Here is an 18010-nt window from a genome sequence, read left to right as displayed (position 1 = left end):
CCTTCACTACCATCACTACCACTACCACCACCACCACCACCACCACCACTAACACCACTACCCCCACTACCACTACCACCACCACCAACACCACTGCCACCACCCAAACCACCACCACTACCATCACTATCACTACCACCACCACTACCACCACCAACACCACTACCACCACCCAAACCACCACCACCACCACTACCACCACTACCACTACCACCACTACCCCCACTACCACTACCACCACCACCACCACCACCACTACCACCACCACCATCACTACCACCACTACCACCACCACTACCACCACCACCACCACCACCACTACCACCACTACCCCCACTACCACTACCACCACCACTACCACCACCACCAACACCACTGCCACCACCCAAACCACCACCACCACCACTACCATCACTACCACCACCACTACCACCACTACCACCACCACCACCAACACCACTACCACCACCCAAACCACCACCACCACCACCACTACCATCTGATGGGGATCCTAATGTAGGCAGGAGGACTCTGGTGGGGCCTACGATGTAAGAAGGACTCTTATGGGGATTCTAAAATAAGGGGGACTCTGATGCAAAGGGGGCCACTGATACAAGGGGACTCTGATGGAGACCCTAATGTTAGGGATGACTCCTATGGGGATCCTGGTATACAGGGGACTTGGATTGGGACTCTAATATAAGGGAGGACTCGTTTTCTTCGGCCCACAAACATTTATATAAAAGACACCACGTGGCCGTCACACTGGATCCCTGGGCTAGATGTTGCTGGACGTCCTCCAGCCAGGAAATAAGGCGGGGCTCTGTCTTATTAGCTGCAGCTGTAAGCCACTCCCCTTTAGTCCCAGGCAGTAATTGTGGAAGGGAAAGAATGACTCCACAGTATTGGTCACCTTCAAGGAAATAAGTAATCCCTGTCGGATATGATTGGATACATGCTGGTAAAGTGATGGTTTGACAGTAACAATGTGACCAATCAGCAGCAAGCTTTTATAAACCTCACTTATGTAGGTAGAGGTGTCCATGGGGGGGGAGCCGTAGCTGCTCATTGCATACACAGGCTGTGAAACACAGATGGCCACTAGAGGGAGCAGTCATATATCTGCTCATTCCATACACAGGCTGTGAAATACAAATGGCCACTAGAGGGAGCAGTCACATATCTGCTCATTCCATACACAGGCTGTGAAATACAGATGGCCACTAGAGGGAACAGTCATATATCTGCTCATTCCATACACAGGCTGTGAAATACAAATGGCCACTAGAGGGAGCACTCACATATCTGCTCATTCCATACACAGGCTGTGAAATACAGATGGCCACTAGAGGGAGCAGTCATATATCTGCTCATTCCATACACAGGCTGTGAAATACAAATGGCCACTAGAGGGAGCAGTCACATATCTGCTCATTCCATACACAGGCTGTGAAATACAGATGGCCACTAGAGGGAGCAGTCACATATCTGCTCATTCCATAAACAGGCTGTGAAATACAAATGGCCACTAGAGGGAGCAGTCACACATGTGCACCTGAAAGACAGCCATGGAAATATGGAACAGCAAAGAAAGACCATCCATGTACGGGAAACCATTACAGCACCAACTCCACATTTAGAGGAACACACCAAAATCTCCCTCTAAAAAAGCACAGATTGCAAACAGCTTGAGCGATTCCCGGTAGCCCGGCCTGCGCTGTCTCCCGGACATCTGCTGGCGATTTACTGCAAAGGAAAATATTTTCGTCAGATGGGCGATTCGCATTTCACATAAATACAAGCAGACGGCAGCGGGAATCTAGGAACGGAGACAAGGGAGGCACCCAGGAAAGGTGTATTTATTCACTTTAATTCCAGCCAAAGATAGAGAAGGCTTTTTATTTCCCCCCCCCCTTTCCTGGAGATTGAACCTCACTTCCTGTCCTGGTGACCACACAGGAAGTCCTCCACAATGGGGACAGAGAAGGTGATAAAATCTCACACACATCTTTTTTGCAAGCATTTGAGGGGGCTCTGTTCCTCCCACTGACACCAATGATGGGGCACTATTCTACCCACTGACACCAATGATGGGACACTATTCCTCCCACTGACACCAATGATGGGGCACTATTCCTCCCATTGATACCAATGATGGGGCACTATTCCTCCCACTGACACCAATGATGAGGCGCTATTCCTCCCACTGATACCAATGATGGGACACTATTCCTCCCACTGATACCAATGATGGGGCACTATTCCTCCCACTGACACCAATGATGGGACACTATTTCTCCCACTGACACCAATTATGGGACACTATTCCTCCCACTGACACCAATGATGGGGCACTATTTCTCCCACTGACACCAATGATGGGGCACTATTCCTCCCACTGACACCAATGATGAGGCACTATTCCTCCCACTGATACCAATGATGGGACACTATTCCTCCCACTGATACCAATGATGGGACACTATTCCTCCCACTGATACCAATGATGGGGCACTATTCCTCCCACTGACACCAATTATGGGGCACTATTCCTCCCACTGACACCAAGGATGGGGCACTATTCCTCCCACTGACACCAATGATGGGACACTGTTCCTCCCACTGATACCAATGATGGGACACTATTCCTCCCACTGACACCAATGATGAGGCACTATTCCTCCCACTGACACCAATGATGGGGCACTATTCTACCCACTGATACCAATGATGGGGCGCTATTCCTCCCACTGATACCAATGATGGGGCACTATTCCTCCAACTGATACCAATGATAGGGTATTATTCCTCCAACTGATACCAATGATAGGGTATTATTCCTCCCACTGATACCAATGATAGGGTATTATTCCTCCCACTGACACCAATGATGGGGCACTATTCCTCCCACTGACACCAATGATGGGGCCCTATTCCTCCCACTGTCACCAATGATGGGGCACTATTCCTCCCACTGTCACCAATGATGGGGCACTATTCCTCCCACTGTCACCAATGATGGGGCAATATTGGTCCCTCTAATACCAAAACTGCATTGTTTACTCCCAGTGACCCCAGGACAACTTCCACCACTGGCCATAAAGTCTGATGGACAATAAACTGGCCCTTTGTTTAGAAAGTTTGGAGGCCCCTGATGTACATGTATTTGTCCTCCAAGATAAGCTGTGTCAATGTTGGATGTTCAGTAGATGTTTAAATATTTTGTAGTTCCACAAACATTTTGGCAATACTGGAATATAACGTTCTTCCATTTTATGTGTTGCTTTTTCTAGGACTGGATGAAGAAGACAGTATTTACGTGTTTAAGGATGATGAAATGATTGAGTATGATGGAGAGTTCTCAGCCGACACCTTAGTGGAATTCTTACTTGACGTAAGTTGTGGATTCAGCCTCACTTGACATAAGTCACAGGTTTCTCCATTACTTGACTTGATGTACACTGTACGGCCGAAAATATGTGGACCCCCGACCATCACATCAATATGAGCTTGTTGGACATCTTATTCCAAAGCCATGGCCATTATTATGGAGTTGTCCCCACCTGGACAGCTATAACAGCCTTCACACTTCTGGGAAGGCTTTCTACAAGATTTTAGAGTGTATCTCTGGGAATTTGTGTTCATTCAGCCAAAACAGCTTTTGTGGGGTACTGATTTTAGATGAGAAGACTTGGCTCACCATCAGCATTGCAATTAATTGTGTTCAATAGGAGGTCAGGTGCTGAAATTGGATAAGAAAACCTGCCTCGCAATTGACAACCCAGTTCATCCCAAAGGTGTCAAATAGGTGTGATGTCAGGTACTGATGTTGGAGGAGAAAACCTGGTTTGGCATTTCAATTTATCCTAAAGGTGTTCAGTAGGGTTGAGGTCAGGGCATTGTGCAGGTCACTCCAGTTCCTCCACACCAAACTGGTCGAAGGTGTTCAGTAGGATTGAGGTCAGGGCTCTATACAGACCAGTCGAGTTCCTCCACATCAAACTGGTCAAAAATGTTCAGTGGGGTTGAGGTCAGGGCTCTATACAGACCAGTCGAGTTCCTCCACACCAATCTGGTCGAAGGTGTTCAGTAGGGTTGAGGTCAGGGCTCCATACAGACCAGTCGAGTTCCTCCACACCAAACTGGTCAAAAATGTTCAGTGGGATTGAGGTCAGGGCTCTATACAGACCAGTCGAGTTCCTCCACACCAAATTGGTCAAAAATGTTCAGTGGGGTTGAGGTCAGGGCTCTATACAGACCAGTCGAGTTCCTCCACACCAAACTGGTCAAAAATGTTCAGTAGGATTGAAGTCAGGGCTCTATACAGACCAGTCGAGTTCCTCCACACCAAACTGGTCAAAAATGTTCAGTGGGGTTGAGGTCAGGGCTCTATACAGACCAGTTGAGTTCTTCCACACCAAACTAGTCAAAAATGTTCAGTGGGGTTGAGGTCAGGGCTCTATGCAGACCAGTCGAGTTCCTCCACACCAAACTGGTCAAAAATGTTTAGTGGGGTTGAGGTCAGGGCTCTATACAGACCAGTCGAGTTCTTCCACACCAAACTGGTCAAAAATGTTTAGTGGGGTTGAGGTCAGGGCTCTATACAGACCAGTCGAGTTCTTCCACACCAAACTGGTCAAAAATGTTCAGTGGGGTTGAGGTCAGGGCTCTATGCAGACCAGTCGAGTTCTTCAACATCAAACAGGTCAAAGATGTTCAGTAGGATTGAGGTCAGGGCTCTATACAGACCAGTCGAGTTCCTCCACACCAAACTGGTCAAAAATGTTAAGTGGGGTTGAGGTCAGGGCTCTATACAGACCAGTCGAGTTCCTCCACACCAAACTGGTCAAAAATGTTCAGTGGGGTTGAGGTCAGGGCTCTATACAGACTAGTCGAGTTCCTCCACACCAAACTGGTCAAAAATGTTCAGTGGGGTTGAGGTCAGGGCTCTATACAGACCAGTCGAGTTACTCCACACCAAACTGCTCAAAAATGTTCAGTGGGGTTGAGGTCAGGGCTCTATACAGACCAGTCGAGTTACTCCACACCAAACTGATCAAAAATGTTCAGTGGGGTTGAGGTCAGGGCTCTATGCAGATCAGTCGAGTTCCTCCACACCAAACTGGTCAAAAATGTTCAGTGGGGTTGAGGTCAGGGCTCTATGCAGACCAGTTGAGTTCTTCCACACCAAACAGGTCAAAGATGTTCAGTAGGATTGAGGTCAGGGAACTGTGCAGGCCTCTCCTGCACCTCCCACCCAATACTCCTGAAGGTGGAAAGAGAGAGTTTAAGGACAAGGAGTAGCACAAGTGCAGTAGTAGCTGGCTGGTGATGTCCTCGCAGTAGGCAGGTAGAGCTGGTAGGTGCAGTCCTTGGAACAGCTTGGCGCCGGAGCAGGAGACGGAAGCAGGACCAGATGAGCAGCAGTCATCAACAACCAGGCAACGAGGAACCGCATCAGCAGGCAAAGCAAGTTCAGAAGGCAGTCCAAGGTTAGCAGCAGCTGGGCAAAGCAGTACAAAGTCAGCAGGCAGGACAAGTCCAGTAAGCAGGCCGAGGTCAGAGTAGTTAGGTAAACAGAGCTAAAGCAAGAGCAGAAGCAAAGTCCAAAGGCAAGCTGGGTCATACACGGGTAAGCAGGTACAGCGGATCAGGCCTAAGTGACACAGGAACAAACTGAAGATCATTCAACAACTGCTCATAGTGATAGACCAGTGGAAGGCCACTGGTTGCTAAGTGCTAATTAGTATGCACATACGTGTGTGTACTCGCGCACGAATATGTGTGCAATGAGCTGGCATAGTATACCTAACATTGCCCCTTTGTTCAGAAAAAGGAGTACATCTGCAATGTGCGCATGAATTTGCTAGAGCATAAGTCCACACTGGCTTCCTGGTGCTAGGAATCTGGTTTACCTTGCATCAGGGCTCTGTGCAGACCAGTTGAGTTCCTCCACACCAAACAGGTTAAAGATTTTCTGTAGGGTTAAAGTCAGGACACTGTGAAGGCCAGTCGAGTTCCTCCACACTGGAAGGGTTTAAGGATGTTCAGTAGAGTTGAGTTCAGGGTACTGTGCAGGCCCCTTGAGTGCTTCCACACTGAACTGATCAAAGGTGTTCAGTAGGGTTGAAGTCAGGGCTCGATACAGACCAGTTGAGTTCCTCCACACCAAACTGGTCAAAGATTTATCAGTAGAGCTAAGGTCAGGGCACTGTGCAGGCCACTTGAGTTCCTCACCACCAAACTGGTCAAAGATTTATCAGTAGAGCTAAAGTCAGGACACTGTGGAGGCCAGTTGAGTTCCTCCACACCAAAAATATTTAAAGATGTTCTGTAGAGTTGAGTTCAGGGTACTGTGCAGGCCACTTGAGTGCTTCCACACCGAACTGATCAAAGGTGTTCAGTAGGGTTGAAGTCAGGGCTCGATGCAGACCAGCTGAGTTCCTCCACGCCAAACCGGTAAAGATGTTCAGTAGGGTTAAAGTCAGGACACTGCACAGGCCAGTCGAGCTCCTCCACACCAAAAAGATTTAAAGATGTTCTGTAGAGTTGAGTTCAGGGTACTTTGCAGGCCACTTGAGTGCTTCCAAACTGAACTGATCAAAGGTGTCCAGTAGGGTTGAAGTCAGGGCTCGATGCAGACCAGTTGAGTTCCTCCACACCAAACTGGAGAGGTAAGATCAGGGCACTGAACAGGCCATTTGAGTTCCTCCACACCAAAAAGATTTAAAGATGTTCTGTAGAGTTGAGTTCAGGGTACTGTGCAGGCCACTTGAGTGCTTCCACACCGAACTGATCAAAGGTGTTCAGTAGGGTTGAAGTCAGGGCTCGATGCAGACCAGTTGAGTTCCTCCACACCAAACTGGAGAGGTAAGGTCAGAGCACTCTGCAGGCCACTTGAGTTCCTCACCACCAAACTGGTCAAACCATGTCTTTATGGAGCTGGCTTTGTACACACGGGTACAGTTGTGCTGGAACAGAAAAGGGCCTACCCCAAAACTGGTACCACAAGGTTAGAAGAGGGCAATTGTCTAAAACGTCTTTCTATGATGTGCCCTTAACAAGACCCTTCACTAGAAACACCTGAGCTCAGTCATTTCGAGGGGGGTCATCATACCTTTGGCTCTATAGTTATGTGTAATGGTCAGCTACCCACAATCTATGGCCATATAGTATACATCAATGGCTTTCTCCTAGTTGACAGAAGTTAAGGGCTCTATGCAGACCAGTTGAGTTCCTCCACACCAAACTGGTCAAAGATTTATCAGTAGAGCTAAGGTCAGGGCACTGTGCAGGCCACTTGAGTTCCTCACCATCAAACTGGTCAAACCATGTCTTTATGAAGCTGGCTTTGTACACAAGGGTACATTCATGCTGGAACAGAAAAGGGCCTTCCCCAACCTGGCACCACAAGGTTAGGAGAGGACAATTGTCTAAAACGTCTATCTATGATGTGCCCTTAACAGGACCCTTCACTGTAAACACCTGAGCTCAATCATTTCGAGGGGGGTCATCATACTTTTGGCTCTATAGTTATGTGTAATGGTCAGCTACCCACAATCTGTGGCCATATAATATACATCAATGGCTTTCTCCTAGTTGACAGAAGTCTTTGGATTACTAATATGAAACATCAGCTTTCTCGTACTTGATGTAAGTTGTTATGTTTCCCCGTGCTTCACAACAGCCCTTGGTTTGCTTTTACTCAATGTACAGTAAGTCATTGCTTCCCCTTTTTTAATGCAAATTGTGTGTCTCTGCTTACTTAAAATAAGTCACTGGCTTCTTCTTATGTGATGCAAGTTTTTGGTATCCATAGCATGATATAAACTTAAAATAAATCTTTGTCTTATACGTCTTTGGTTCCTGTAACTTGACATAAATCATTGTTTTACTGGAAGACATTGGTTTCCTCTTACCTGACATGGTTTACTGCTCAAGTGATGCTTAAAGATCCTACATGTATAGAAAAAAAACCTGTTGATCTGCTAGAAATGTCCCTGTTATAGGTTGGCAACACATGCCTTTTCTGAACTGAAATAGCAAAAAAATGGTGTCAGCCCTGCCCAGGTGCCTTTTGTTAAATAACTGAATCCCCTAAACAGAGGAAGTGTGCATAGGACACTCTGGTTGGCACACTTATTGGGTAAAAATATAGAAAGAAAACGTGTACAAAACCAAATAAGGAAGATACAAGATACAGAGAAGAGAGGTGGATAAAAGATAGAACAGAGGTAGAAAAAAGTGAGTTTAGGGAGAAATAATAAAAGATAAAATAATAAAAAAAAAAAAGGAGACATGGAAGGCAGAGAAGCGACAGAAGAGAGAGAAAGAAAAGTAAAGACAGAGAAGAGAGAGATAGACGAGGGACAGAGGATACATAGAGGAGAGTCAGGGAGGAGAGAGAGGAGAGACAGAAGTGAAAGAAAGAGGGGAGAGATAGACAAGAGACAGAGGAAAAATAGAGGAGCAACAGACAGAGAGAATTGACAAAAGAGACACAGAGTTGAGAGAGGAGACAGAGAGGAGAGAGATTGACAAGAGACAGAGAGGCATAGGGGTAATACAGAGAGAGGAGAGATAAAACAGATACGGGGGAGAAATAGAGGAGAGAGGAGAGACAGAGGAGAGGGAAAAATGACACAGAGGAGAGATGAAACAGAGGAGAGGCAGAGGAGAGAGAGACAGGAGCAAGAAAGAGGAGAGAAGGAAGCCAGAGGTCATAGAGGGAGACAGAGGGGGGTGAGGGGAGGCAGAGGTGAAGATGGAGAGACATAAGAGAGATAGAGACAGAGGAGAGAAAGAAAAGAGAGAGAGGAGGGACAGAAGAGAGAGATAAAGGAGAAACAAAGGAGAGATAGAGAGGAGAGAGAAAAAGGAGAGACAAAGGAGAGATAGAGAGGAGAGAGAGAGGGGGGAGGGACAGAGGAGATAGAAAGGAGAGACAGAGCAGTGAGAGTAAGAGTAAGAGGAGATACATAGGTGAGAGAGAGGAGAGAAAGAGAGGAGAGTCAGAGGAGAGAGAGAGAAAGGAGAGACAGAGAATAGACAGAGGAGCAAGAAAAAGAGGAGAGACATAGGTGAGATAGAGAGAAGAGAAAGAGAAGAGAGCAGAGACCGAGGAGAGACAGAGAAGAGAGAGAGAGGGACAGATGAGAGACAGAGGAGGGAGAGAGGAGAGAAAGAGAGGAGAGACAGGAGAGTGAGAAAAAGAGGAGAGACAGAGGAGAGAGAGGTTGGGGAGACTGAGGAGTGAGAGGATAAAGAAAGGAGACACAGAGGAGAGACAGAGGAGAGAGAGAAGAGACAGAGGAGAGATTTGTGAGAGAGATGGAGAAACAGAGGAGAGATAGAAGAGAGAGATGGAGAGACAGAGGAGCATAATAGGAGAGATAGAGGAGAGAGAGAAAGAGAGACAGAGGAGTGGGAGATGGAGAAAAAGAGGAGAAAGAGGAGAGATAGAATAGAGCGAGAGAGAAGAGCCAGAGGAGAGATTGGTGAGAGAGATGGAGAGACAAAGGAGAGAGAAGAGAGAGATTGAGAGACAGAGGAGCAAGATAGTAGAGACAGAGCAGATAGAGACTAGAGAAGCAGGAGAGAGGGGGAGAGACAGGGGAGAGAGAGGAGAAAGAGAGGAGAGACAGAAGAGAGAGAGACAGAGGAGAGAGAGAGGGGTGAGAGACAGAGGAGAGAGAGAGAAAGAGAAGAGACAGAGGAGAGGGAGGAGAGAAAGGGGGAGAGATGGAAGAGGGGAGAGAAAGGGGGAGAGATGGAAGAGAGAAAAAGGAGAAACAGAGGAAAGAGAGAAGAGCCAGAGGAGCGATTAGTGAGAGATATTGATAGACAGAGGAGAGAGAAGAGAGAGAGAGAGAGATGGAGAGACAGAGGAAAGAGAGACTAGAGAAGGAGGGGAGAGAGGGGTGAGAGACAGAGGAGAGAAAGACTAGAGAAGGAGGGGAGAGAAAGGGGGAGAGACAAAGGAGAGAAAGAGGAGAAAGAGAGGAGAAACAGAGGAGAGAGAGAGAAGAGCCAGAGGAGCGATTGGTAAGAGATATGGATAGACAGAGGAGAGAGAGAGATGGAGAGACAGAGGAGAGAGAGACTAGAGAAGGAGGGGAGAGAAAGGGGGAGAGACAGAGGAGAGAAAGAGGAGAGACAGAAGAGAGAGAGGAGAAACAGAGGAGAGAGAGAAGAGCCAGTGGAGCGATTGGCAAGAGATATGGATAGACAAAGGAGAGAGAAGAGATAGAGAGACAGAGGAGAGAGAGACTAGAGAAGAAGGGGAGAGAAAGGGGGAGAGACAGAGGAGAGACAGAAGAGAGAGAGGAATAACAGAGGAGAGAGAGAAGAGCCAGTGGAGCGATTGGTAAGAGATATGGATAGACACAGGAGAGAGAAGAGAGAGATATAGAGAGACAGAGGAAAGAGAGACTAGAGAAGGAGGGGAGAGAAAGGGGGAGAGGCAGAGGAGAGAAAGAGGAGAGACAGAAGAGAAAGAGGAGAAACAGAGGAGAGAGAGAAGAGCCAGAGAAGCGATTGGTGAGAGAGATGAATAGACAGAGGAGAGAGAAGAGAGAGAGATAGAGAGACAGAGGAGAGAGAGACTAGAGAAGGAGGGGAGAGAAAGGGGGAGAGACAAAGGAGAGAAAGAGAGGAGAAACAGAGGAGAGAGAGAAGAGCCAGAGGAGCGATTGGTAAGAGATATGGATAGACAGAGGAGAGAGAGAGATGGAGAGACAGAGGAGAGAGAGACTAGAGAAGGAGGGGAGAGAAAGGGGGAGAGACAGAGGAGAGAAAGAGGAGAGACAGAAGAGAGAGAGGAGAAACAGAGGAGAGAGAGAAGAGCCAGTGGAGCGATTGGTAAGAGATATGGATAGACAGAGGAGAGAGAAGAGAGAGAGATAGAGAGACAGAGGAGAGAGAGAGAGACTAGAGAAGGAGGGGAGAGAAAGGGGGAGAGACAGAGGAGAGAAAGAGGAGAGACAGAAGAGAGAGAGGAGAAACAGAGGAGAGAGAGAAGAGCCAGAGGAGCGATTGGTAAGAGATATGGATAGACAGAGGAGAGAGAAGAGAGAGAGATAGAGAGACAGAGGAGAGAGAGACTAGAGAAGGAGGGGAGAGAAAGGGGGAGAGACGAAGGAGAGAAAGAGGAGAAAGAGAGGAGAAACAGAGGAGAGAGAGAAGAGCCAGAGGAGCGATTGGTAAGAGATATGGATAGACAGAGGAGAGAGAGAGATGGAGAGACAGAGGAGAGAGAGACTAGAGAAGGAGGGGAGAGAAAGGGGGAGAGACAGAGGAGAGAAAGAGGAGAGACAGAAGAGAGAGAGAAGAGCCAGTGGAGCGATTGGTAAGAGATATGGATAGACAGAGGAGAGAGAAGAGAGAGAGAGACGGAGAGACAGAGGAGAGAGATATCAACAAATAAAATAAGAGAGAGTCAGAGGAGACAGAAGAACAGAGAACTGAGATAGAGAGATGGAGGAGGAAGAAAAGGGAAAACAGAGAGACGGAGAAGAGAAAGGAGAAGAGTGACAGATATGATTTGGGTAAACAAGCTAGAAAAGAGACAGATTAAAGAGAGAGAGGAGACAGAATGAGGAGGGAGATGAATCAGAAGAAGGATGCAGAGATATGTGACATTCTTGGGGTTGGCAGGAGACAGCAGTACCAGGCTGGCACTGAGTGCACAGATCCTGGGTGGGGGTGGGGTTCTGGCAGAGTAAACATTAGTTTAGTGGCAGTGGGTGGGGGGGCTCTCTCTCCTGCGGGGAGTGCAGACTCTTCATCTGCAGGTATAAGAAAACAAATTCTACATTTCCAGCCAAACACCCGGGCCATGGCAGCTCTAATATCTCTTTTTTGATAATTAGGATTCCTCTCGCTGCTCATTATCAGCAGCATTATTTTAAAAAAGGACACACTCCGCCTGGCAGAGACTGTAAATCTGCCCGTGTTTACAGAATTAAGTCCCATCTGACCCCAATTACACCTCCTGAATGCAGGCTAAATCTGTAAAGATTGTGCGGGGGACATGAGTGACTGAAATCTCTTCCCAGAGGATGCGGACATGTTTTCCAAAAACAACGCCAACCTTAGAGCCTGTTGGTGCCGAATTTCCACAGCTAAAGGGAAACTCTAAATTATTATTATTAATATACAGGATTTATAAGGCGCCAACAGTTTATGCAGTGCATTATAATATAAGCACCCACACAAAGGAAGAGCACATTTTTTTTCTTTATCTCAGATTTTCTAAGGGTCACCAAAAATTTTCACTGGGCACACTGGCTTCAGACCAGCAGCACTTCACAAGACTGGGACTCCTCTCAGGAACAGTGACCTAGAGGCAGGGGCGTAACTACAGGGGTTGCAGGGGTTGCAATTGCGACCGGGTCCCATGCTCCAGGGGGCCTGTGCAGCTCCCCTGTACACCTGGATAGGAGGGGCGGCAGGGGCAGCATGTAGAGAAGTCACTGTCCTCTTTTTTCCTCCTGTAGCTGCAGGAGGAAAATGGAAGGAGATTGGTTCCTCTGTATGCTGCCCCCGCCGCTCCTCCTATCCAGTTCACTTGTGTTCTGCTGTCTCTGGGCCCCTGTGTGCTCCCCTGGTCCCCCCCTACTTTGCTGCACCCCTACTGTTCTCCCTTCCCTCTCCTGCCGGCTGCTGCAGGGGATGTGTCACAATAGAGAACCAGGAAGGGGTCAGTAAGTATGTAATTTACCAGATCCTTCCTTTTCTGAATGGACAGAGTCATAGTCAGTCACATTGTAAAAAAATAAAATAAAATGATACAAAATAATGCAATTAAAATAAAATAAAATAAAAATAAAAACTACTGACACCAGTGGGTGAACTTCCAGGATCGCAAAGGTCACACTTGCAACTGGGCCCTGGCATTCCACCACCGTAGGGAGTCCCCAAGATGGCAGGAAAGGGGCCCACTGCAGAACTTGTGAGAGGGTCCCGCTGCGGGACCATAATAAAGGGCCCCACAATGAGAGTAAAGGGCCCCAGGACCAGGCTTGCAGGGAAGGGCCCCGGCCAGGGGTCCCGGGGGGACCCTTCATGGTTTCTTGCTCCAGGGCCTTGAAGGTTCTAGTTACGCCTCTGCCTAGAGGAACAGTGACCTCCTCAAAGGACCCAGAGTTGAGAGTCCACATTCATACAATCCTAACAGAGAGACCAGAAGAAACGTCCAAGTGTCTAAGGCTTTTAATGATCTGCTCATCAATTGGAACTTCCTATTGATCAATTGAATCAATTTTACCATTAAAAACCTTAGACTCTTGGGCGTTTGTTTGGTGACCTCATTGGATTGTATGTTAGTGGACAAAAAGGGCAATCTCTTAGAGATCGACCCTTTCAGGACAAGGCCACCTTGGCTCATTTACAGGTTATCCATTCAGAAGAGGAACTTTGTTCCTTGTACATTAACTTATTATCTTAGAGATCGACCCTTTAAGGACAAGGCCACCTTGGCTCATTTACAGGTTATCCATTCAGAAGAGGAACTTTGTGCCTTGTATATTTACTTATTCTCAGAGCTGATGGATAAAACCAAATAGCTTCAAGGCCAGCCCAGAATGAAGTGTGCAACAATGGGTTGAGTCACCCATCAACTTCTTATAGGCCTTTTAGAGATTTTCTAATAGCAGTTTGTGTCACTGCCCTTCCCACAATTTATTAATAAAGTTGTGATTCTCTTACCTGTCACGTCCCTGGCATAGGAAGGTAAGGTAAAGCTCTAGCCTCTTCAAAGGGGGAAGATTAGTTTTGGTGTAAAGTTGGCCTTCAACAAGCCTTCCGTCTCTACCTTGCATGTTGCTATGTCCATTAAACCAAATGGCTGACAGTAAACTACTGACCAATTGCAAAAAAAGTGGTATGTTCTTTACAAATATGGCTGCCTGTCTGTAGCTACTACAATAATAAAGGTGGACCTCTTACTGTGCAGGTACTTGAGGACCCAGTAGAGTTTATTGATGGAAGCCATGAACTTGCTGCCTTTGAGAACCTTGACGACGAGCCCAAACTCATTGGATACTTCAAAAATGAAGATTCTGAACGTAAGTGCAAAGTTCTAAAGTATGCCTAGACAAACTTATTGGATTATTACCTGATATAAGATTCAGAGTGTGCAATTTCAGGTGTGGCATTAAAAAACAAAAAATGTTGTATAGTTCTATAATGTCATGCAGGGAAAAATACATTTTCGTAAGAGGAAATCAAAGAAGCATTAAAACCTTTTCTTGCTATTCATGCTGCTGTTAATAAATATGAAAAAATGATGTTCTCCGCTATTCAGGGATTGTACCGCCTGCAGATCCCTTCCGAGTCCACTTTATGTTTGATGTTCCTTCTATAAAGACCACATATAGGTTTGATTGCAAACAGTAAATCATTTCACTGTATAGTACAGTGTTTTATCTGCCGTAAAAGCAGCACAAATGTTTTGGTGTGAATAACTTGTACTTGCATATTTTTGACATTGATATAAATTTGGCTCTAAGAGGTATGGCACATACTGTATAATGCTTAGGAAGGGCAAGTATTCCATCCACTAACTGTACCCCCACACCTCAATCCCTAAACTTAAACCTCAACCACTAAACCTAACCCTAAACCTCAACGTTCAGCCTTAAACATCTACAACTAACCCTATTCCTCAACCCTCAACATCTACAGCTAAACCTAACCCTATTCCTCAACCCTCAACATCTACAGCTAAACCTAACCCTATTCCTCAACATCTACAGCTAAACCTAACCCTATTCCTCAACCCTCAACATCTACAGCTAAACCTAACCCTATTCCTCAACCCTCAACATCTACAGCTAAACCTAACCCTATTCCTCAACCTTCAACATCTACAGCTAAACCTAACCCTATTCCTCAACCCTCAACATCTACAGCTAAACCTAACCCTAAACCTCAATGTTCAGCCTTAAACATCTACAACTAACCCTATTCCTCAACCTTCAACATCTACAGCTAAACCTAACCCTATTCCTCAACCCTCAACCCTCAACATCCTCAGCTTAACCTAACCCTATTCCTCAACCCTCAACATCTACAGCTAAACCTAACCCTATTCCTCAACGTTCAGCCTTAAAAATCTACAACTAACCCTATTCCTCAACCCTCAACATCTACAGCTAAACCTAACCCTATTCCTCAACCTTCAACATCTACAGCTAAACCTAACCCTATTCCTCAAACTTCAACATCTACAGCTAAACCTAACCCTATTCCTCAAACTTCAACATCTACAGCTAAACCTAACCCTATTCCTCAACCCTCAACATCTACAGCTAAACCTAACCCTATTCCTCAACCCTCAACATCTACAGCTAAACCTAACCCTAAACCTCAACGTTCAGCCTTAAAGATCTACAACTAACCCTACTCCTCAACCCTCAACATCTACAGCTAAACCTAACCCTATTCCTCATCTTCTACAGCTAAACCTAACCCTATTCCTCAACCCTCAACATCTACAGCTAAACCTAACCCTATTCCTCAACCCTCAACATCTACAGCTAAACCTAACCCTATTCCTCAACCCTCAACATCTACAGCTAAACCTAACCCTAAACCTCAATGTTCAGCCTTAAACATATACAACTAACCCTATTCCTCAACCCTCAACATCTACAGCTAAACCTAACCCTATTCCTCAACCCTCAACATCTACAGCTAAATCTAACCATAAACCTCAACGTTCAGCCTTAAACATCTACAACTAACCCTTTTTCTCAATCCTCAAAATCTATAGCTAAATCTTACCCTATTCCTCAACCCTCAACATCTACAGCTAAACCTAACCCGAGTCCTCAACCCTCAACATCCTCAGCTAAACCTAACCCTATTCCTCAACCCTCAACATCTACAGCTAAACCTAGCCCTATTCCTCAACCCTCAACATCTATAGCTAAACCTAACACTATTCCTCAACCCTCAACATCTACAGCTAAACCTAACCCTATTCCTCAACCCTCAACATCTACAGCTAAACCTAACCCTATTCCTCAACCCTCAACATCTACAGCTAAACCTAACACTATTCCTCAACCCTCAACATCTACAGCTAAACCTAACCCTATTCCTCAACCCTCAACATCTACAGCTAAACCTAACCATATTCCTCAACCCTCAACATCTACAGCTAAATCTAATTACTGTATATACCTCAACCCTAAATATTGACCACTAACCCTATACCTCAACGATAAACATCAACAGCTAACGCTACACCTCAAGCCCCTATCCTAAAATCTAAAGCTAAACCTGTTCCTATACCTCAACACTAAACATCAGCCACTAACCTAACCCCAAACCCTTAAAATCTAGAGATAACCCTATACCTCAACCCTAAAGATCAACCACTAACCCTATACCTCAACCCTAAACATTGACCACTAAACCTATACCTCAAACCTAAACATCAACTAATAACCTTAACCTTCAACCCTAATTATCTACAGATAACTTTATACCTCAACATTAAAGATCAACCACTACCCCTATATCTCAACCCTAATTATCAGCCACTAACCCTATACCTCACCCCTAACCATCAACCACTAACCCTATAACTTAACCATAAGCATTAACCACTAACCTTAATCCCCCAACCACAAATATCTACAGATTACCCTATACCTCAACACTAAATATAAACCACTAACACTATACTTTAAACCCTAAAGATCAACCACTACCCCTATATCTCAACCCTAATTATCAGCCACTAACCCTATACCTCAACCCTAACCATCAACCACTAACCCTATAACTCAACCATAAGCATTAACCACTAACCTTAACCCCCAACCCCAAATATCTTTAGATAACCCTACACCTCAAAGATCAAACACTAACCCTATACTTTAAACCCTAAAGATCAAGAACTAACCCTTTACCGCTCAACCCTAAACATCAACCATTAACCTTAAATCTTAACCCCAACCCTAAACATCTACAGATAACCCTATACCTCAAGCCCTAATCCTAAACATCTAAAGCTAAACCTGGCCCTATACCTCAACCCTTGGCCACTAACCTTAATCCCAAACTCTAAACATCTAGAGATAACCCTATACCTCAACCCTAAAGATCAACTATTAATGTTAACCCCAAACCATACACATCTAGAGATAACCATATACCTCATCCCTAAAGATCAACTAATAACTTTAACCCCAAACCTTAAACATCTAGCAATAACCCTATACCTCAACCCTGAACATTGACCACTAACCCAATACCTCAACCCTAACCTTCAACCACTAACCCTATACCTCAACCCTAAAGATCAACTATTAACCTTAACCCCAAACCCTACACATTTAAAGATAACCCTACACCTCAACCCTAAACATTGACCACTAACCCTATTCCTCAACCCTAAACATTGACCACTAACCCTATACCTCAACCCTATACATTGACCACTAACCCTATACCTCAACCCTAACCATAAACTACTAACCATACACCTTTAACATCTACAGCTATACCTAACACTATACTTCAACCCTAAACATCAGTCAGTAACCCTATACCTCAACCCCCAACCCTAAACATCTGCGATTAACCCTATACCTTAAGCCCCAACCCTACATATCTACAACTAAACCTAACCCTATACCTCAACCCTAAATATCAACTACTAACCTAATGTCTCAACCCCTAACCCTAAACATCCCCAGCTAAATCTACCACTATACCTCAACCCAAAACCTTGATCCCTAAACCTAAACCCCCTAACTTAGACTCTCATAACACCAAACTTCAGTCCCTGATCCTTACCCTAACTCTAAACCTAACCAGAGACTTCAGACCCTAACTTAACCCAGAACCATAAGCCTCAACTCTGAACGTTCAGCTTGACCCTGCACTCTACCCCCATACCTTACCCAATACTTCAACCTCCAACACTAAGCAACAACTATTAATCCTAATCCTAAACCTGAACCCCCAAATCCAAAATTTCCAACTTTAGAAAATG

General features: G+C 45.7%; 1 protein-coding gene across 1 annotated transcript in view; it reads left to right on the top strand.

Annotated features, from left to right (window-relative positions):
* The window catches only part of CASQ1 (calsequestrin 1), a 102384-nt gene that overhangs the window by 41582 nt on the left and 42792 nt on the right, over positions 1-18010 (top strand). The window contains exons 3-4 of the mRNA XM_082275248.1: positions 3294-3394; positions 13955-14066. Of these exons, the coding sequence (XP_082131374.1) occupies positions 3294-3394; positions 13955-14066 (213 nt within the window). The remainder of the gene's footprint in view (positions 1-3293; positions 3395-13954; positions 14067-18010) is intronic.

Source organism: Pelophylax lessonae, assembly GCF_965119305.1.
Source record: "Pelophylax lessonae genome assembly, chromosome: 13".
Lineage (NCBI taxonomy): Eukaryota > Metazoa > Chordata > Amphibia > Anura > Ranidae > Pelophylax > Pelophylax lessonae.
This window is presented reverse-complemented; position numbering and strand designations above follow the sequence as displayed.